The following is a 21,367-nucleotide window of genomic DNA, read 5'->3' as shown; positions in this document are numbered from 1 at the left end:
ACAAGTTGTGTATTAGCTATTTAAGTATTTTTCTGCTCAAAATCTCGGGTAGCTCATTTCCTAGGGTCATTTGGACCTCATATTGGATGCTTAAGCTGTAGATACTGGGAGCAGTTAAGTAACTTGGTCAGAATTGCCTTCAGGATTCCTCTGTCTCTTGGAAATTGGAAGTTTAATGGATGGACAAATGATTTACTGTAGAGTAAATTTCTGAACTACAACAATTCCATTAAGCAAGGGATCCCTCTCATGCCAAGGCGAAGTGTTATTACAAGTACCATCACAGAAGCTAATGGTAAGGAGTTCCAGAAACTGGAACTGGCATCTAGATGGCAATTGTAGCATGAGAGGGTCCTTGTTACTGCTAATAGGCTTGTGTGATTCATAGCAGTGATAAAGAAGAATCTGGCTGTATGGTCTTCCTTTTGAAAATTTGGATTAGTGAAGTTGCAATTATAGCAATACCAGGTTGTCCCTATTTTTTGGTTGTTGTTGTTTACTAATAAAGGTATCTTGCCAAATCCTTTAAAAAGTGGCTTTTAAAAAAGAACTGTCATTTTATTCCTTTTTGAGAACAGGAAGACAAGGGGCAAGTTATTGATTAGTGAAGTGTTTGAAGAAGAAACAGTTCAGTGATATCAACTCTTCAGGTACTCTGTGCTTGATTTAAATTGACTAGAGGTTGTCATAATTAGAAATACTTTTTAATTTAGTTGAAGGGATATGTAGTTTGAAGAATAGATGGATAGATGTATGAATGAATGAGTCATTATTAAGTGTTACTTTCCTAGAGGGTTTAAATTTAGAGAGCCTTTGCAAATAGTATTTATCATTTAACACACAAGTTGAGATTTCATGAAATGTTATTTTTTAAGTGCCATATGGGCAATTACCATTTAAATAAATAGTACTGTTGTTCTAACATGCCTCATTCTTCATTTTTCCTTTGTTATTCTTATTAGGAGAGCGTTATGTGCCTGGAGTGGGTAATGTGAACAAAGAAGAGGTTATCATGAGGGAAATTATCCACTTACTTTGCATTGAGCCCATGCCTCATAGTATCATTGCCAAATCATTACCAGAGAATGTGAGTAGGTTTTCCCCCCCTTTAATTAAAAACTCTTCACTTTTTAGTCCCCCTAGTCCTTTGCTAATTATAAAATCAAAGCTTCCTTAAAAAGGGGTTTTCTGGAAATATTGTGATATATTTATATCTGTGTAGACAGAGATCTCAAAAGTTTTACCACCATGTAATGGTTGCATTTTTGGATACAGAAATTCAAAATCTGCTGAAGCATGGCAGAGTTGTGACCTCTATTAGTATAGGGAGTATTTGAACTAATAAAAAATCAAAGATCTTTTGGATTATTAAAAATACATGTATGTATCTTCAAGTCGTAGCCCCAAAGAGTGTTATTATTATAACCCATTCATTTTTCTACTAAGATAGTAAGTGGTCATTTAATAGCATTTTAAGCCTTATAAAGTGCTTTCCTTTATAACAGTCCTCTGTGGTATATAGTGTAATTGCATTCACTTTACAATGAGAAAACTGAAATTCAGAATTCCTCATACTTGCCAGCGATTATGCAGAATGCATTAGAGTGGGATTCCAACTCCAAATGCAATCAATACTCTTTCAATTACACTAGGCTAGTTTTGAATTAGAATAAAATTTAAATGTGAAGTAATCTAGTAGTTGGTTCTATTTTTTATTCCCTCTATAGAAGTGGAATAGATATATTCCTCGTTATCAATGCTTTGTTAGTTACTTCAGATTATTTATATTCCTTTACAATTTCATTATAACAGGAGTGATTTTTTTCCTTGTAAATTTCAGAAACTCATCAAAATAGTCTTCAGTGAAAAACTCAGTTTTACTTATAAGTCAGGGCCACCTTAAATCTTTCACTCCTTAACTCGTCATTCATTTTTTAGTTGTGTCCAGCTCTTCATGACCCCGTTTGGGCTTTTCTTGGCAAAGATACTGGAGGGGTTTGCCATTTCCTTCTCCAGCTCATTTTATAGATGAGGAGACTGAGGCAAACAGGGTGAAGTGACTTGCCCAGGGTCACACAGCTAGTTTGTAAGGCCAGATTTAAACTCAGGGAGATGAGTCTTCCTGACTCCAGGCCTGGCATTTTATCCACTGTGCCACCTAGCTGCCCCATCTTATCTTGAGAGACGTGTATTTTTTTTTAAAAGAAGCATACATTTCCAGGTTTTGTAAGAGAGAGACTATAAATACCCAAATATTATTTTGAATTTTCTTATTATAAACAGCTTTTTCTGACACAGCATCCAGAGAGTGAACACTTAGAAACTTACATTCAACAAATAATAGCTTAAGCTTATTAGAAAGAATGTTTGTGAATTAATTTGAATAACTACATAAAGATACATTTTGGTATAGATCACAAGTTGAATTCTCTATTTTGTAGCCTTATTTTATAGGTATTGGTACATTTGTATGCATACTACTTTTGATGATGATTATGTGAGAAGTCAGGTGAATATAAGTGTATCTTCAAATACTTTTTTTTTTTCAGAAATGTGAACAAAAATATTTCCAACCTTATATTGCAGAAACCATGAATGCTACATATTCACTCAGTAGTGAGAGTATGTAGTAATATGAACATTAGAGATTAATAATGTGTATAAAAAATTGAAAATCCACCTTACTTATTGATTCATCCTCATACTTTGCAACAAAAAGATCTTTATGCTTGATCAACTGATAATTTATAAAAAAATTATATGAAGCCATACTTTACTAGAAGGTTGATAACATTGCTGTCTGAAACAGATGAGACAATTGAGATTTTGGTTAGGATATTTGCCCAAAAAAATTAATTTAATTTCCTCTTTATTGTACTGCAAATTCACTTTTTATTATCATTTACAGAGCAATATAGTTGCCTGGCAGAATTGTGAAGATTTCTGTCATGTGAGTAACAGAAAAAGAATGACATATAAAGGCAAATAACAAAAATATTATTTCCACAGGAAAACAATGAAACTGGCTTAGAGAAAGTCATCAACAAAGTGGCCATATTTAAGTAAGTGCTTAGTATTTTTTCTTATTATATTTCTTTTTTATTATTTATTTAATATTTTTAGTTTTCAGCATTTATTTCCACAAGATTTTGAATTACGAATTTTCTCCCCATTTCTACCCTCCCCCCGCCCCCACTCCAAGATGGCATATATTCTGATTGCCCTATTCCCCAGTCCGCCCTCCCTTCTGTCACCCCACTCCCCCCCATCCCCTTTTCCCTTACTTTCTTGTAGGGCAAGATAGATTTCTATGCTACATTGCCTGTATTTCCCAGTTGCATGCAAAAACAACTTTTTTTTTTGAACATCTGCTTTTTAAACTTTGAGTTCCAAATTCTCTCCCCTCTTCCCTCCCCACCCACCCTCCCTAAGAAGGCAAGCAATTCAACATAGGCCACATGTGTGTTATTATGCGAAACCCTTCCATAACTCATGTTATGAAAGACTAACTATATTTTGCTCCCTCCTATCCAGTCCCCCTTTATTCAATTTTCTCCCTTTACCATGTCCCTTTTTGAAAGTGTTTGCTTTTGATTACCTCCTCTCCCATCTGCCCTCCCTTCTATCATCCCCCCTTTTTTATTCCCTTCCTCCTTCTTTCCTGTAGGGTAAGGTACCCAATTGAATGTGTATGTTATTCCCTCCTCAAGTCAAAACTGATGTGAGCAAGATTCACTCATTTCCCCTCGCCTGCCTCTTCTTCCCTTCCCACAGAACTGCTTTTTCTTGCCACTTTTATGTGAGATACTTTACCCCATTCTGTCTCTCCCTTTCTCCCTCTCTCAATATATTCCTCTGTCATCCCTTAATTTGATTTTATTTTTTTAGATATCCCTTCATATTCAACTCACCCTGCACCCTCTGTCTATATGTGTGTGTGTATACATATATATGTATATATGTACGTACGTATGTATGTATATTCCCTTCAGCTACCCTAATACTGAGAAAGGTCTCATGAATTACACACATCACCTTTCCATGTAGGAATGTAAACAAAGCAGTTTAACTTTAGTAAGTCCCTTATGATTTCTCTTTCTTGTTTACCTTTTCATGCTTCTCTTGATTCTTGTGTTTGAAAGTCAGATTTTCTATTCAGCTCTGGTCTTTTCACTGCGAAAGCTTGAAAGTCCTCTATTTTATTGAAAATCCATATTTTGCCTTGGAGCATGATAACTCAGTTTTGCTGGGTAGGTGATTCTTGGTTTTAGTTTTAGCTCCATTGACCTCCAGAATACCACATTCCAAGCCCTTCAGTCCCTTAATGTAGAACCTGCTAGATCTTGTGTCATCCTGATTGTGTTTCCACAAAATCAAATTGTTTTTTTCTGGCTGCTTACAGTATTTTCTGCTTGATCTGGGAGCTCTGGAATTTGGCGACAATATTCCTGGGAGATTTCTTTTTGGGATCTATTTGAGGAGGCGATCGATGGATTCTTTCAATTTCTATTTTACCCTCTGGCTCTAGAATATCAGGGCAGTTCTCCCTGATAATTTCTTGAAAGATGATATCTAGGCTCTTTTTTTGATCATGGCTTTCAGGTTGTCCAATAATTTTAAAATTATCTCTCCTGGATCTATTTTCCAGGTCAGTGGTTTTTTCCAATGGGGTATTTCACATTGTCTTCCATTTTTTCATTCCTTTGGTTCTGTTTTATAATATCTTGATTTCTCATAAAGTCACTAGCTTCCACTTGCTCCAATCTAATTTTTAAGGTAGTATTTTCTTCAGTGGTCTTTTGGACCTCCTTTTCCATTTGGCTAATTCTGCCTTTCAAGGCATTCTTCTCCTCATTGGCTTTTTGGAGCTCTTTTGCCATTTGAGTTAGTCTATTTTTTAAGGTGTTGTTTTCTTCAGTGTATTTTTCAGTATTTTTTTGGGTCTCCTTTAGCAAGTCATTGACTTGTTTTTCATGGTTTTCTCGCATCCTTCTCATTTCTCTTCCCAATTTTTCCTCTACTTCTCTAACTTGCTTTTCGAAATCCTTTTTGAGCTCTTCCATGGCCTGAGACCAGTTGATGTTTTTCTTGGCGGCTTTTGATGTAGTCTCTTTGACTTTATTTACTTCTTCCGGCTGTATGTTTTGGTCCTCTTTGTCACCAAAAAAAAAATTCCGAGTCTGAGTCTGAGACTGTTTTCGCTGCCTGTTCATGTTCCCAGCCAGCTACTTGACCCTTGAGCTTTTTGTTGGGGTACAACTGCTTGTAGAGTAGAGAGTACTTTGTCCCAGGCTTAAGGGGCTGCACTGCTATTTTCAGAGCTACTTCTACACAGCAAGCTCTGCCACAAGCTCTCCCCCAAGAACTGCCAACCAGGATTGTCGCCCAGATCCAGGCAGGGCAAAGCAAGCTGTGCACTCCTGTGCTCTAATCCGCTGCTTAATCCCTCCCACCAGGTGGGCCTGGGGCCAGAAGCAACTACAGCTGTAGCTCTGGAAGCAGCCTCAGAGCTGCACCACTTCTGCGGCGGGCAGTGCCTGACCGCGAACTCCTTTCACTCTGTCCCAGCAGCTTTTCCCTCCAACCTTCTCTGTTGTCTTTGGTGTTTTGGGGTTGAGAACTCTGATAACTGCCACAGGTCACTGATTTAGGGCGCTACACCTATTCCACCCAGCTCTCAGTCTGGTTAGTCCTGGCATGGTCCATGCAGGGCTCTGCTCCACTTTGCTCCCAGCTCTGTGTGATAGACCCTTCCCAGCGACCATCCAGACTGTCCTGGGCTGGAGCCCTGCTTCACTTTGATATTTCTTGGGTTCTGAAGCTCTAGAATTTGTTCAGAGCCATTTTTATAGGTGTTTGGAGGGACCTGGTGGGGAGCTAAAGCAAGTCCCTGCTTTCCAGCCACCATCTTGGCTCCCTCTTCAAGTGCTTAGTATTTGAAGTTATTTTAAAAGTTAGTATGATTATTATTCATGTGCTTTATAGAAGTTAAAGAATGCTTATCTGAATTTTCAGAATTCTAACCCTCTGAAATATTTATTTCCAAGGTTACAAAGAAGAATTTACATGTTAATTCAATACTATTAGGAACTAGGGGACCTTTTTTATTTCTTTTAAAAGATTTTGTTATAAAACCTCAAGAAAAGGTATTTCTTAATTGTCTGTATTAAAATTATGGCAAAGCCAAATGATGTTCAGTCTTGGACATAGAGCACCATGATTCTATAGCTATAATTTGCCATGTAGAGAAAGCCTATCATTTCTTCATTATAGCATTATTGCTTTGAGTTTAAAGCCTTTTTCATGTTCTCTATTTAAAATATAAATACTTCTGAGACTGGCCATACCTTAAGTTAATTTTACTTTAGGACATCCAAAGCCTAGGGGGATCACTGAGGGAGTTTGTTAAATGTGAATAAGTTCAGACAATTAGAGATCTTTAGTGAGATGAGGGTTGGGAGGAAAGGACTCAAATCCAGCAAGTCTTATTTTTTTTTTTTGAGGGGGAAAGGCAGGGCAATTGGGGTTAAATGACTTGCCCAAGATCACACAGCTAGTAAGTGTCTGAGGCCAGATTTGAAATTAGGTCCTCCAGGGCCAGTGCTGTACTCACTGCGCCACCTAGCTGCCCCTCAGCAAGTCTTAACAAAGTAGTTGACTGACAAATGACAGCAAGAATTGGCCATGGAGTAGATTATTTTGGGGAGTCATTAAAAAGGCATCTAGGGAAAGTATCGTGGTTGGACTTAAGGAAGTAAGGACTATGAAAATAAAGGGAATTTGTAAGGTTACAGAAGGGCACCTTATATAATTTGGCCAACTTCATTTGACTATGGCTCATTCTTCCTGGAAGTTATAAGAGTGAACCTTACAAGTATTTGTATAGCCCATAGGCTCAGTCTGATGATCCATTCTCTCCAGGTACTTTTAGTTCTAAGAGCAGAGCTCTTATTGTACAATAAAAAATAATTGCAGGGAGTTTAAAAACAGTAGCTAACCTGGGAACATCTAAAGGTAATTTAATTAAGTAACCATAAACTGTGATATTTAGGCATAAATTATGATATTATAATTGTCGTGCATTTCGGTAGCATTTCCATGGCGTCTTTTTTTAAAAAATCTCTTGACCCACAAAATATTATTTTGTTTAAAGAAAAAACTAGCTATTGGTTGAAGGAAAAATACGTTTTATTAATTTAAAAAATTCTGTCCCTGGGTTTATTTTTTTAATATTTTATATTTTTTAAATTTATTTTAAATAAATGGATGCTGTCACTGCTGTGAATGTGTTCTGATTCATGTCTATGAAGAGTTTATGATAGAAACTTTAAAAAACTGCAAAATTATATTATGAATTTTGAAGAATATTTTGAGGAAGGTGTGTAGGTTTGATTCTCTAGTGTCATCTGGGAATAGAATTTAGAGGATGGAACATAGATGAAAATCTATGTCTTATTTCCTGTCTTTTCTGTACATATATTTTCTCAGTGTTTGCTTCATCTCCCAAAGGTTCAGTTATCTGTCATTTTCCTTATTAAGGAATCATGTGAAGCCTTTCTGAGTTTCAACCTCCAAAGAAGGTTTCTGCAAGCATACTTCATATTGACCTAGATACTGCCATCCTCCCTTGGAAGGGTCTTAACTCCAGATACCTTCTTCCTTCAGTGGGCATTTTTATGTCAACAGGGTTCAGTTTTGTTCAGTTATTCTTAGAGGCGACTAATAAGCAAAGGAGTGTTTGTTGAGAAACCGTGCTAATGGCTTTTGGGCATGAAGTCCAGTTGAGTGTCAGAACACACATTAGAAGAAGCTAGTAGTTGTTTACTCTTTTTAAGATTTATTTTGTAATACTAGTGAAGAAAGCAAAATTTGATGGCAGTCAGATTTTTAGAGCTATATGTATGTATGTATGCATGCATGTATATATGTATACACACATATAAATATATGTGCATATGTGTATATATGTGTTTGTATATGTATATATACATGTATGTGTGTGTACACATATACATATACGTGTGTGTGTGTGTGTATGAATTTGACTGGCTAATAGACTAAAACAATAACTGCCTTTGGAAAGAACTTTATGCTTTGCCTCCACATTTTTTGTCTAAAGCCCTTCTGATTTGATCTCTGCTCTGCTATGTACTCCCCTTCTGTCCTCCCCACCCTGGGATATGACTCGCTGGTCATAGCAAGTACTCTTTTTCGCCAAATTGCCAAAAGGCATTTCTGTGCATGGATATCACCATATGGTCAATATAGAAATCAGATTGTTTATATACTTTACAGCCAAAGGTAGAGAAGCTCTATATAGTCAGTTAAAACAAGACTTGAAGCTGACTGTGGCTTGGATCATGAGCTGATTCCAAAATTCAGAGTTAACTTGAAGAAAGTAGGGAAAACCACCAGACCATATAGGCATGACCTAAGTAACATCCCTTATAAATATGAAGTGGAGGTAATGAATAGATTTAGGGGATTAGATATGATAGATAGAGTGCCTAAAGAACTATGGACAGAGGTTATAACAGAAACAGAAGCAAAAACATTCCAAAGAAAAAGAAGAGCAAGAAATCAAAATGGCTGTCTGATGAGGCTTTACAAATAGCTGAGGAAAGAAAAGGGAAAGGGAAAGGAGAAAAAGAAAGAAATACCCGACCGAATGAAGAATTCCAGAATTTTCATTTTCATGGGACAAAATAAGTTCTACTGGATGAATAGGTATGAATTGGGTTATAGTCTGCATTGTAGGTCTCATTACATTTTCTCCCAAGCTCATCTCCTTTTTGAATTTTCCTTTTTTTATTGAGGGTATCAGTGCCCATCTAGTCACTCGAGTTCACAACCTTGGTGTCATAAGCAGCACTTCACTTTCACCAAAGCTGAATACCTGGTTAGTTGCCAGATCTTCTTGTTTACATTATCATATTTCTCAAATCTGTCCCTTCCTTTTTACTTACCATTGCTACCACCTTGGTTTAGGCCCTAGTCACCTCTTGCCTGAACTATTTCAGTAGCTTTCTAACTTTCTGTCTCTTTTTACTTGTGTCTTCCACACAAGTGAAAACTGCTAAAGTGAATTTCCCAAAGGTCTGACCCTGTCATTCCCCTATTCAGTTTACTCTAGTGGCTTCCTGTTGTCTCTAGGAACATATATTTTCTCCTTGTTTCTATCTTTTAAAAATTTCTATTGTGTGTTGTTTTATAGTACAATTATTAGTATATTTGTGATGTATATAATTCATAAGTTAATAAATTTACATCTCTTGGGGGTATGTGCTCAACATGTTTTTGTTGATGGGGTAGCATGATCAAAAAAGTTTGGACTTCTGGTCTGAACAGTAGGCATTCATTTATCTACTTCATTTACTTTGGGTTGTTAAGTTGAACTTTTGAGTGGTTGTATATCTCTTTTAGGGGTCTTCGTAGTGTTCTAAGCTTTGATCCAGTCATTGTAACATCATCTGCAAATAGGACCATTTGGTTCAACATCATCTATAGAGAACGCTTTTTCCATTTGCTCTTTGAACTTTACTCTGGGCATACAGGACAGTACCATTTTTTCCTTTCAGGGAAATAATTTATTAATGTATTTTGTTTAGACACAGCAATCACCTCCTAGTAACCTTCTCCTTATTTTTGCTCCTATTTCCGTGGATCTGCATCCTCTTTAATATGGGCACACCCTTCCCCCCCTGCAAAAAATAATAATAAAATGTATACTTCTTCTGACAGTGCAGATCATAACCCATCCAAAGCTTCCCATATCATACCGTTTTAGAGTCTCTCTAGAATGTGAGCAGCTACATGGTACAGTTGGTAGAGCACTAGACTTGGAATCAAGAAGACTTATCTTCATGAGTTCAAATTTGGCCTGAGACATTTATTAGCAGTGTGACCCTGGACAAGTCCTTAACCCTGTTTGCCTCAGTTTCCTCATCTGTAAAATAAGCTGAAAAAGGAATGGCAAACCACTCCATTATCTTTGACAAGAAAGCCCCAAATGGGGTTCAAAGAGCCTGACATGACTGAAAAATGACTTAACAACAACTCTTGTAACAAATTTTCATATTTGCACATTCAAGCAAAACAAATTCCTATATTGGCTATGTCCAAAAAATATGTGTCTCAATCCATACATATGTCATCAACTCAGTAGGAAGTAAGTAGTGCACTTCTTCATTGGGTCTCTGGAATCATGGATGGTCATTGCATTTATCATAGTTTTTAAGGCTTTCGAAATTTGTCTTTACATCGATGTATAAGTTATTCTGATTCTGATCACTTCATTCCTCATCAGTTTATATAAATCTTCCCAAGTTTCTCTGAAACTTCATTGATTTCAGCATAATTGTATTCTATTACATTCATATTCTATGCATTATTCCCTGTGGCTTTCTACTGTAACAGAAGTTTCTTTTTCCATCAGATAAGCTGAATAGAATATGATTTTAATTTTTGTTTGCTTTTTCAGATTTTGTAGTTTGTATTAATTTTCCAGTTTTTATTCTGTCTGAACAAGGCTTTTAAGCATTACTGTTGATGTGCTTATTTTAAATCTTTTTAGGAAACCTGGCGTATCAGGTCATGGAGTTTATGAGCTGAGGGAGGAATGCATGAAAGAATTCAATATGTTCTTTTATCACTACTCCAAAACACAACACAGCAAGGTAGGAAATAATATCTAAAGGACAAAAAGGTAGCATTACTACTTTCTTCTTTTCTCTTCTTCCTAAAGAAAATTGAACAGAATAAAAAGGTACCCCAACTTGGAAGAGGAATAGGGAAAACCCAAACACATTTGAAAAATAGTTTAACATATTTCCCAAATTAGTCTTGAGGTCATTGTTTGATTTTGTTTTCATATATGTGTTTTTTAATTGTAAATTTAAAATATCATGGTCTGTTGTCTCAGATCACATCGACAGAATTAAAGGCAGTCTGTGTGCAACGCACACACACCACTCCCACCCCAAAGCCACATTTTTGGACATTTTGTTTTAAATAAGCCTTTTTGTGTACATTTGTCTAAAAAGATGAATCCTAAAAATAATGTAGGACAGCTAGGCGGTGGAGTAGACAAAGCACCAGGCCTGGAGTCAAGAAGACTCGTCTCCTTGAGTTGAAATCCAGGCCTAGACACTATCTGTATGACCCTGAGCAAGTCACTTAACCCTGTAACCTCAGTTTCTTCATCTGCAGAATGAACTAGAGAAGGAAATGGCAAACCACTCTAGTATCTTTGCCAAGTAAATGACTGAACAACGACAAAAATAGTTGAGTTAGAATTCTTCTGGATACTATTAGCAGCACAGTGTTTCTAGCTCTTTTCTGAATTTATAAGTTCAGCAAGCAATCCTGGAATGTTTTATGCTTTCTTACACCAAGAATAAATAATTTGGTTTTCTTTTTGCTATTCCGTTCTAAGTTTCACTAATATGGGAACATTGAATGAGCATCAGTATTAGTTTTAGTCATTTTTGTAGTCACTAAATGGTGCCAGTTGCAAAATGTTTCTTGCAAGATCATTTTTTTTGCATTCCTAAGAAGAAAAGCCAGTCCTGGAACAGTAAAGTCATCTCCTAATAAACAAATTCCTTTTATCTAAATTTCCTACTGCAGTTAAATTATGAAAGTTTAAGTGCCTGTAACACAGAATCTTTTTTTAAAAAAATTTTCATTGGTATATTTTGCTTGTATATTGTCTAATTTATCTAACTCCTGAAAATCCATCTCCTAAATCCTTCCCCTAAAAACCAACTCTTAAAATATTTTTTTTAAAAGAGGAAGAAAAGAAAAAAAACCAGCACAACTGATTAATACCTGGAAAAATCTGAAGTATAAAACATGTTTCACACCCAGGGACTGCAATGCCACTAATCCAATCCTTCCTCCCCACCCTAGGCCCACCCTGCTTCTAATTAAAATAGAAATCCCTCCATTCTATGACATTAAACATTTTAATTGAATATACCAGGGATGATATAGGCACAAAAACAATCAAGTCTCCTACCTTTCTACCTCTTGTGACATGGGAACTTAACACTAAGCTAGGAGGGAGGTCTATAGAGGAGGGCACTTCACATTCTATTCTCCCCTTCCTGCCCATAACCCTGCCTCCTCTCCAACCAGGACTCCAGTTTTAGGAACTGCAGAAAGTTCCCCAAAGTCTTCTTAGAGCAACTTATAAAGCATTGGAAGAATGCTATCCTAAACCACTTTCTGATTTCTAGGTTGACATAACCCTATTGATTGTTGAGTCATTTTGATTGAACACAGTGGTTGTCAAAATATGTGTGGCCCATTAAGATCTTTCAGTGGGTAGGCCTTTTACATCAGTATTTCTAATGTGATAGCACTTACATTTATCTTTTTGTTTCTTTTAAGAATTAATTTGGCATTTTTTCCAGAACAGTATCTAGGGCCATACTAAGAATTTCAAGGGACCTTAGAGTTCATCTTTCCTACCCCCTCATTTTATAAATGTGGAAAATGATACAGAGAGACTAAGAATCTAAAATGCCCTAATATTAGTCATGCCTGCTTAAAATTAACTCTTCTCTGTTATATTGTAATTTGGAATAATAATGTAATTTGGGATAAATTTTCTTTTATAGGCTGAACATATGCAGAAGAAAAGGAAAAAACAAGAAAACAAGGATGAAGGTAAGAAGTAAGATGGCCCTGCTATCTGGGTCTGAAGGAGGCCTCTGTTTTCCAAGGCATGGATTCTTTTCTTGACACTGACTTTCTCTGATTTTTATGTAGCAAAAACCTGCTTGCGTTCCATTATGTCCTTAGTCATTTGTATTTGTGTATCATGTAATGAAATATAGTTGTTACAATAGACATTTACATATATGTGGCCTTCTTTCCACCAGCGCTACCACCACCACCACCTCCTGAATTCTGCCCTGCTTTCAGCAAGGTGGTTAACATTCTCAAGTGTGATATCATGATATACCTCCTTACAACCATACTGCGGAGAGCAGTGGAACTGGATAGTCACTTATGGACTGAAGCTATGATTCAGATGGTATGTATAATGGCAATATGTATCCATAAGAAAAGTCCCCTAGACCAGCTGTCTGCTTTCAGATAAGACTGCACTGTTTATCTAAGCTGTTCTTGAAAACCCCTAGAGGAGATTCTACAGCTTCTCTTAGTAGCACGTTCTCGTGTTTAACAATTTCTACTCAGTTCCTTTTACTTATCACCTCCTAGATATAGTGTAAATAATACTGGTCTTTGGGTTAAAGGATCTGTGTTCAAATCCCAGATCCCTCCTTACTAGCTGCCTGTGGGAAAGATATTTTACATCACTGAGGTTCATTATCCTCATCTATACAATGGACACAGTGATGATGGTGATGATTATACAATAATAACAAAGCACAGAAAGTTCTCTGTAAACCTTTTAAGTATTATCTAAGTGTGGGTTGTTTTGACTTCTGTTGTACAAAGTGCCTTTGTTTTTCCTAAGAATTTCTGCTCGTCTTCAGAGGTGTGAATAATGCATTTTTTTATTTTTTTAAATCCCTCTTACATTTAAAAAATTAATGCAGGCTCTATAACCATCTGGTTATAACAAAAACTAGAAAGATAAATAATCAAATAAACATAAAAATAAGGAAGAAAAATCTTACATAAACCCTTATCCTTTAACAATGTAGAACTAAACAAATGAGCAAAAAATAGACAAGAATTGCCTTCTCTGTGTCTTTTTCTAAATCTGTTTGAAGTCTTACTACTTTTGGTTTTGTTTTATTGTAGTCAGTGTGTTTATAGTTCTCGTTTTCCTTATGCCACTTTGTTTTGCCATGTATGAGTTTAGTTTTTACACATGTTTACTTGTGTTTATATTTCTTTATCGTTGTTTTTCTGAATCCTCAAGTTTTAAGGAATTTGAACAAAGTCATTCACTTCCAAAGTCTTCCTTACTCATCTTTCTTGCTCTATTAGGTATTTCATCTTCTTGCTCTGGGTCTGCTTGAAGAGAAACAACAGCTCCAAAGAGCTCCTGAAGAAGAAGTGACATTTGACTTTTACTATAAGGCTTCACGTATGTCTGATTATGATTTTTCAGTGAAATTCTGATTTGTAAGTGAAATTTCAGGATTGTAATCCCCAAGACTTAGCCTTCTATAGCTGAGAAGATGTCTCTAGCATCGTTTAGTGCTTGCTTAATAATTTTTACGAATAGAATCTCTGACTTTGGTTACTACCAGAGCAATAACTAGCTCTAACTGCACCTGAGGCAAATGTACTTGAGTAAGTGGGAAGCAAAGGGGCGTGGTATGTGGCAGCATCAGTACAGAACACTTTCTGACTGCAGTTGTGCTTGGTTGCCTGGCTGTAGAAATTGGAGAAATGTGGTCCAAGAGAAGACTACCACAGTGATGACCCCTGAGGATAGTGACTCGGGTACTATACAGTGCTGATTATTACCAGTGTGAAGACCGCAGTCATCAGGGCAAGGGAGAGTAGTACAGTTCTTTCTGCCCCAATCAGAGGAGGCACACCTACCGCATCTCAACCCCTAGATGTTTGCACCTTTGTGCAAAGACCTGTTGAGCCCTTGTTCAGCAGTAAGAGCTATGCATCTCATTGCTTGTCACAACTTTTTGGCAGAGCATATCAGCTGTTCCCAATGATTTTGGTGCTCATTTATTTCAGGATTAACAAGTTATTTACATATCACCTTTCTAGTTGGTATTCCATTATCCATATAGTAGGGCAAGATCCTAGTCTTGAGAAGATTACCATTTGTAAGATATTTCCAAAAAGTCTCCCTAAAGTCTTATTTTAATGCCTCTTTACAATATTCAGGTAACTCTAGGTAACCACTGGCTCAGTCTATCATGCTGAGAAGGCTTCTTGTATAGGCCGAGCAATGGGGCACAGACCTGTTGTCCAAGAACCAGACTACTTAAATTTGACTAGAATGACTAAAGAGTGTTTAATCTTTCAGCCATAACCACTTAGAAACACCTGTGAGAAAGACATAATGGAGCTACAGTCTGTGTCAGGAGAGGAACTACCTACACTAACAAAATCCCAAAACCTTGTAGTAGAAGTTGCAGAAATCATTCATGTGCTTGAATCAAACTTAGAATATCTCTGAAGCAACAGTAACAGTGAATAAATATTTTTTGAACTCTGATTTGGAGCAAAACTATGCAGGTGTAATTTATAACACTAAACACGAAAGTTTTAGATTCATAATTTGGATAGGTTTCTTTTTTTCTACTTTTTCAAGCCATTGAAACACATTTTCCAGAAAGCTTATAGGACTTTCTTTCAGAGAGGTATTGAAGACCAGGAAAGAGAGTCTGATTCTTTTATTGGACCATTACTCATCAACCAATAACCAGTAGGTGGAGTAAAGCAAAAGATCTCCTTTACTAAAATTTCATAATACATTTTTGATTATTTAGAAATACAACATAATTATGTATATAACCTCTCTTTGTTTTATTATTATTATTTTATATTATTATATTTTTTTCTTTATTTTATTCTTTATTATCCCCTTCAGTGAAGAGTGAATAAAAGAAGGGAAAATGTGTATTTTACCTATCAGTTGGTTTTACTACATCTTAACTTTGTTAAAAGATTTGGTAGGGGAAAAATGGAAATGTTTAAGTAATAAGGATTTTTCATTATAATTGCCAATAATTATAATTATAAAACTAAATTCATACACTTCGTGTACTTTATTGTGAAGGTATTGTAAAATGTGCTTAATTTGTGCAATTTTACTTTTACTTCCTGAAAAAGGGTTAGCAAGTTCATCTGGGAATGTTCAAAATATACAAACACTTTTGGAAAAACTGAAAGGAATTCCCCAGCTGGAGGCTCAAAAGGACATGATAGCTTGGATACTACAGGTAGATAAGAAAAATAAAATAATCGTATCTTGAGTGATACATAAATCAAATAAGTGTATCTTAGTTTTATTCTATCCCTAGTTTTTTTTTTATTATTTTTCTAACTCTGTATTGCTCTTCTCTGCCCTCCAGTACTAAACAGCCCCTTCCTCTGACAATAGATTTATTTGCTTTCTAGTTCATTATCATTTATCTGTCTTGTTGACAGTATTCTCACTTTTGCTCATGTTTGTGTTTTTAAAAAATGTATCTACACTAAAAAGGATCTTTGCCAGGCTATCTTTTTAGTGTGCAGTGTATTGTTAGAACAGAACAAAATGTAATGAATCCTGTCTCCTTTACGATAGGAAATTTTCGAATAGAAATTACTATTAAAAATTAAACCACAATTCGGCTAGGGGGCATCAGGTGCGGAGTCAGGAAGGCCTGAGTTCAAATCTTGCTTCCAGCTCTTACTAACTGTGTGACCCTGAGCAACCCACAGTTCCTTATCTGTCAAATGAACTAGAGAAAGAAATGGCAAACCACTCCAGTATCTTTGCCAAGAAACCCCCAATCGGGGTCACAGAGTCAGACACAGGTGAAACTGTTGAACAGCAACAACAATAATATTTAGAATTTGAGCAAATACCACATTTCCTTGCATTTCATTTTAGGAAAGTTATACTCGTGCAGTTGTTCAGTCTTGTCTAACTCTTTGTGACCCCCTGAACCATACTGTCCATGGCTTTTCTCTTGGTAAAGATACTGAAATGGTTCATCATTTCCTTCTCCAGTGGATTAAGGCAAACAGGTTAAGTGACTTGCCCAAGGTCACACAGCTAGTAAGTGTCTGGAGGCAGTATTTGAACTCAGATCTTCCTGACTCCACTCCCATTGCTGTATCCACTGAGCCATCTATCTGCCCCTAGGTTATATTTAGGACTATTACAACCTGGATTTCTATATTTGAGTTGGCTCAGTGTAAGCAATGACCATTGAAAGTGCTTTCAGACACCTTTCCCAACTACTTTGCAGAGGTCCATGGGTATGATATATTGAATATATTTTCAGATTCTTTCAATTTATTAATTGGTTTAGCTATTTTTTTTCTTTCTGAAAAAATTCTTTATTTTGGAATATGGCTCTCAGGTGGAGAAAGGAAGGAGGGATACTTGGAGAAATTTACCTAACACAAAAACAAAGGATATCAGTAACAGTTTCAAGAAAGAAAGTGCTTCAAGTAGATTTCATAAAATTTCATGTTTACATAAGATTTTCTCTGACAACTGATTAAGAAAGCCAAAAGCTAAAATAGAAAACTATGCCTTTATGGAAAAAAACCATTTAAATTAATGCTATAAGTGGGGCCATGTTCATAAGGGAGGATAAGATAATTTACCTTGCTTATTTATGCCACCTACATCTTTTCTTTTAATATTTCATTCTTTCTTCATAGATGTTTGACACAGTGAAACGATTGAGGGAAAAATCTAGTTTATCAGTAGCAACTGTATCGGGATCAGAACTTATCAAGAGTGATGAGGTAATAAAACAGGACAATGTGGGTCTTTCCACAATAATTTCAATTAGTTTCTCCCTTGACCTTGAGCATTATGGATGTTTTATAGGTATTTATTATTAAGGTACCTTACTGCAGTTCTAAATGAATATCAAGACTTACTTTTTTTTTTCCTCTTATACTCTCTTCTTATTTCTTTTGTTAGTCTATTATGCCTTGTAGATCGAGAAGTACTTGGAAAGTTATTCAAATTTTTTGTCATAAGAATCAGAGAAACTTGAAGGAAGAGCTATATCCCAGTAATATTTATTGGGGTTGTCTGGGTCTATTATGTACTAGGTCTGGTGAATTAAATTTATAGATGTTATATTTTGACTCAGTGGGTTGACAATGATATTGGTGTTTATAAAGCTGTTACCAAGGAAAGTGATATTTTATTAATCAGTGTAAAAAGAACTATGCTGAGACAAGACTAGTAAATAGAGAAGTGCCAAGAAATCCCAAGTGATCTTGTAAATTTTCTTTCTTAAAAAATCTCAGTAGCTTTCAAAGTAGGAACTTTAAAATATTTTCAATTTCTGTTTAGACTTCATCTTTTGATTTGAAACAAATGATTTAAAAATTTCTTTGAGTTGATGTTACCCTTTAATTATATAATTGAGGTAAAGGCTCATCAATTTAAAAACAATATAAGTTACCAAAGGGAGAAAACCTACTTCAATAGAAATCCCTCAACACAACAGAAATAGGAAGGGTAGGACTTTGCCTCAAAAATTAAGGGAATTCAGTTTAGATAGTGTGATCTGGTCTGTTACATGTACTTAACTCTGTGATAACAGGTTTCATCTGTATTCTCTGTTATTGTTTTTCTTTAAATTCAGAGTATGCAGGATAAAGAAAAGGCAGAACGCAAGAGAAAGGCAGAAGCTGCTAGGCTGCATCGCCAGAAGATCATGGCACAGATGTCAGCCTTACAGCGGAATTTCATTGAAACTCACAAATTATTGTATGAGAATACCTTAGATATACAAGGGAAAGAAAATTCCGTTGTAGAGGAAGAGAGGTAAGAAACAATATTAACTCTGCACTTTCATAAGAAAAATTAAATGCTTTACAAAATATATTTCCTAATATACATGATGAAATTGATGACTTCCAAGAGGTTTTAATCTGCATATTGAATATGATCTTACCAAAGCATCAACACACCCTGTCTATTAAGAAATATACTTATTTTTAAAACAATTCTACCACCTAAATTCAGTTAAGTCTTTGGGCAGAAGCTGCCTAATAATTTCTATGGGTTAAAAAAAAAGGCAAATAGTATCTTAAAGTTTATGTAACTAGAAGTGATCATTCTTAATCATCTGATTTTTGGAGGTTCTTTTTTTGTCCTTCATGAGCGTTTGCTTGCTGTCTACAAATTCTGCTTCATCTCTACATGAAGAATACTGGCATTTAATTTAGACACTGAATAACAAGTATTGACTGTGTATCATATTAGTCACAGAAACAAATTCAGGAAATCAGAAGGCAAACAAATAAAAATTAAGAAACACTATTGTATATTGGAAAAGTGACATTGGTCAAAAGTTAAGAGGGGCAGCGACTGCAAGTAAAACTTGTAGTCATTCAGCAGCCCAGCAATCAGCAGTCAATCAAGAAACCCTAAGTTTCTACTGTGTGCTAATCCTGGTGTTGGGGATGGAGAGAGGCAGAAACAGCCTCTGCTTTTAAGGAGCTTGTATTCTAATGATCGAGATGTCAATAACCTAATGTAAACATGTAAATCTAAAACAGGTATTTACGACATACATACAGAGTAAATGCAAGGTTGCCTGGAAAAGTTGACTAGCAGAGGCTTCCTGCAGAAGGTGGGTTTTGAACTGAGTCTTGAAGGGAGCCAGGAATTCTCAGAGAAAGAGCTGAGAAGAGAGAACGTTTCAGGTAGGGGGATCAGTCAGTGTTAAGTCACAGAGACAAGAGATAGAGCATCATGTGGGAGGAGCGGCAAGTAGGCCAGTACATCTGGATCACAGAAAGCTTGGTGGGGGTGAGGGTATAAATAAAACATATGAAGACTGGAAAGGTAGGAAAGGGCCAGATTTTGAGGAATTTTAAATGCCAAACAAAGGACTTTATATTTGATCCTGGAGGTAACAAGGAGTCAGTAGAGTATTGAATATGAGGATGTGACACTATCAGACCTAATGGGATCAATTGCTGTTTGTCCTTCATTCTCAAAGAAGATCATGATGTCAGGGAGGTGATGCCATGATATGCAAATGAATTGGATTTCAGTGAGGGAGGGCTATGCAAAGTCATCAGCCTCACTTTCTCCTCTGGAGCCATCTTGGCCCAGTGGCCAGATATAGATCAGGATGGCCTTTTCAAGCTAAGGTCTTTAACAGGTCTCAGTTTAACTGAGGCAACGCCCATTCAGTGATTGAGGGTTAATAAGAATTGAGGCAGAGAATGGCTTCTTTACCTAGCTAAAAAATAAATAAATAAATATACTTTAGTATTTTATTTTAGTAGCTGAATAGAAGATTGTCTTCATTAGGTAGAGATTTGAGTTAGAAGAACTAATTAGAAGGCTATTGGAACAGTCTCTGAAATTTCAAAGGGCCACAGTTGAAGACCTAAAAGGCCACATGTGGCCTTGGGGCTGCAGGTTCCCCACCCCTGCTAGTTCAACTTCTTCATTTTACAGATTAAAGTCCCAGATCACCTAAGGGTGCTTGCCCAAGGCTATACAGGTAGTATGTGAAGAGCAGAAATTCATACTTAGATCGGTTTGTTTGGGACTCTGTGATTCTTGCAGTATTGACTGAAATTCAAGTAAACATTTTTTAATCTCTGTTCATTTCTTTTGGTAGTGTGCCTATGGCCATTGACTACTCTAGAATTGCACTGGGACCTAAACGTGGTCCTTCTCTTAGTGAAAAGGAAATGCTGACCTGCATCCTCTGTCAAGAGGAGCAAGAAGTGAAATTAGAAAATGCTGCCATGGTTTTATCAGCCTGTATCCAGAAATCCAGTGCTTTAACGCAGCAGAGGGGAAAGCCTCTGGAACTCTCAGGGGGTATGTATATTCTAACAGGTTATACCTGTTTTTGTATTCTCTCTCTCTCTCTCTCTCTCTCTCTCTCTCTCTCTCTTTCTCTCTCTCTCTCTCTGTGTATGTGTTAGAACATGCTGTTTGTAGAGAAATTTGAAATTGAGACTTTGCTTTCATTATCATTTGCATAAATTGCTTTAACTGTTATCAGCCATGATTTATCCCTCTGTAAGGTTTATTTTTTATATGTCATTTAAACTGCTTTTACTTAAAAAGTACTCTGAAGTAGATAAAAGCTATTCTGATTTGAAGTTCCTTCAAAAGGGTGATATCTTCACAATTTTAAAATATTTGGCCGTTATCTAATTATTAGGAAGTTCTTATATTGAGCTGAAATTTATCTCCCTATAATTTCTACCTGTTGGCCCCTGTGCCCTCTGGGAAATAAGTCTAAAATCTTTATTGTATGACAACCCTTCTCATATTTGGATATAGCAGTTATGTGACCCTGAGTCCTCTCTGATCCAAGATAAACATGACCAGTTCCTTTAGTTATTTCCTTTATTATCTTTGTCACTCTGTCAGCTCTGGAAGAACTTAAGCTTATCAATAGCCTTAAATTTTGATGTCCAAAATTTTTGCACAGTATTACAGATTTAGTATAATCAGAAGTAGTTTTGCTGGTACTTAGCAGTTTTTAGCCTCTCTTTCCTTTCTTACAAAGAAAACAAGCAATTAAGGGGAAAGACCATGTTCGTACAGTCATGTTGTCATTTGCTCTTCAGATTTTTGTATCTAAACTTTACTTTTGGCTAAGGCAATTTCCTAAACTTTCTCAGTTCATGGCACCCTTAGTGTCTGAGTAATGTTTTCACAGTACCCCTTGGCCAAAAGAAATATCTAACAGTT

General features: G+C 36.2%; 1 protein-coding gene across 1 annotated transcript in view; it reads left to right on the top strand.

Moving 5' to 3' along the window:
* Positions 1 to 21,367, top strand: part of UBR1 (ubiquitin protein ligase E3 component n-recognin 1) — a 149,126-nt gene that overhangs the window by 72,744 nt on the left and 55,015 nt on the right. Inside the window, exons 21-30 of the mRNA XM_036734149.1 lie at positions 963 to 1,087; positions 3,010 to 3,062; positions 10,574 to 10,676; positions 12,624 to 12,672; positions 12,888 to 13,042; positions 13,969 to 14,068; positions 15,787 to 15,896; positions 17,335 to 17,421; positions 18,279 to 18,460; positions 20,277 to 20,482. Coding sequence (XP_036590044.1) covers positions 963 to 1,087; positions 3,010 to 3,062; positions 10,574 to 10,676; positions 12,624 to 12,672; positions 12,888 to 13,042; positions 13,969 to 14,068; positions 15,787 to 15,896; positions 17,335 to 17,421; positions 18,279 to 18,460; positions 20,277 to 20,482 — 1,170 coding nt within the window. The remainder of the gene's footprint in view (positions 1 to 962; positions 1,088 to 3,009; positions 3,063 to 10,573; positions 10,677 to 12,623; positions 12,673 to 12,887; positions 13,043 to 13,968; positions 14,069 to 15,786; positions 15,897 to 17,334; positions 17,422 to 18,278; positions 18,461 to 20,276; positions 20,483 to 21,367) is intronic.

Source organism: Trichosurus vulpecula, chromosome 8 (genome assembly GCF_011100635.1).
Source record: "Trichosurus vulpecula isolate mTriVul1 chromosome 8, mTriVul1.pri, whole genome shotgun sequence".
NCBI classification, from domain to species: domain Eukaryota; kingdom Metazoa; phylum Chordata; class Mammalia; order Diprotodontia; family Phalangeridae; genus Trichosurus; species Trichosurus vulpecula.
The sequence above is the reverse complement of the archived record's forward strand: the minus strand, read 5'-3'. Positions and strand labels throughout refer to the sequence as shown.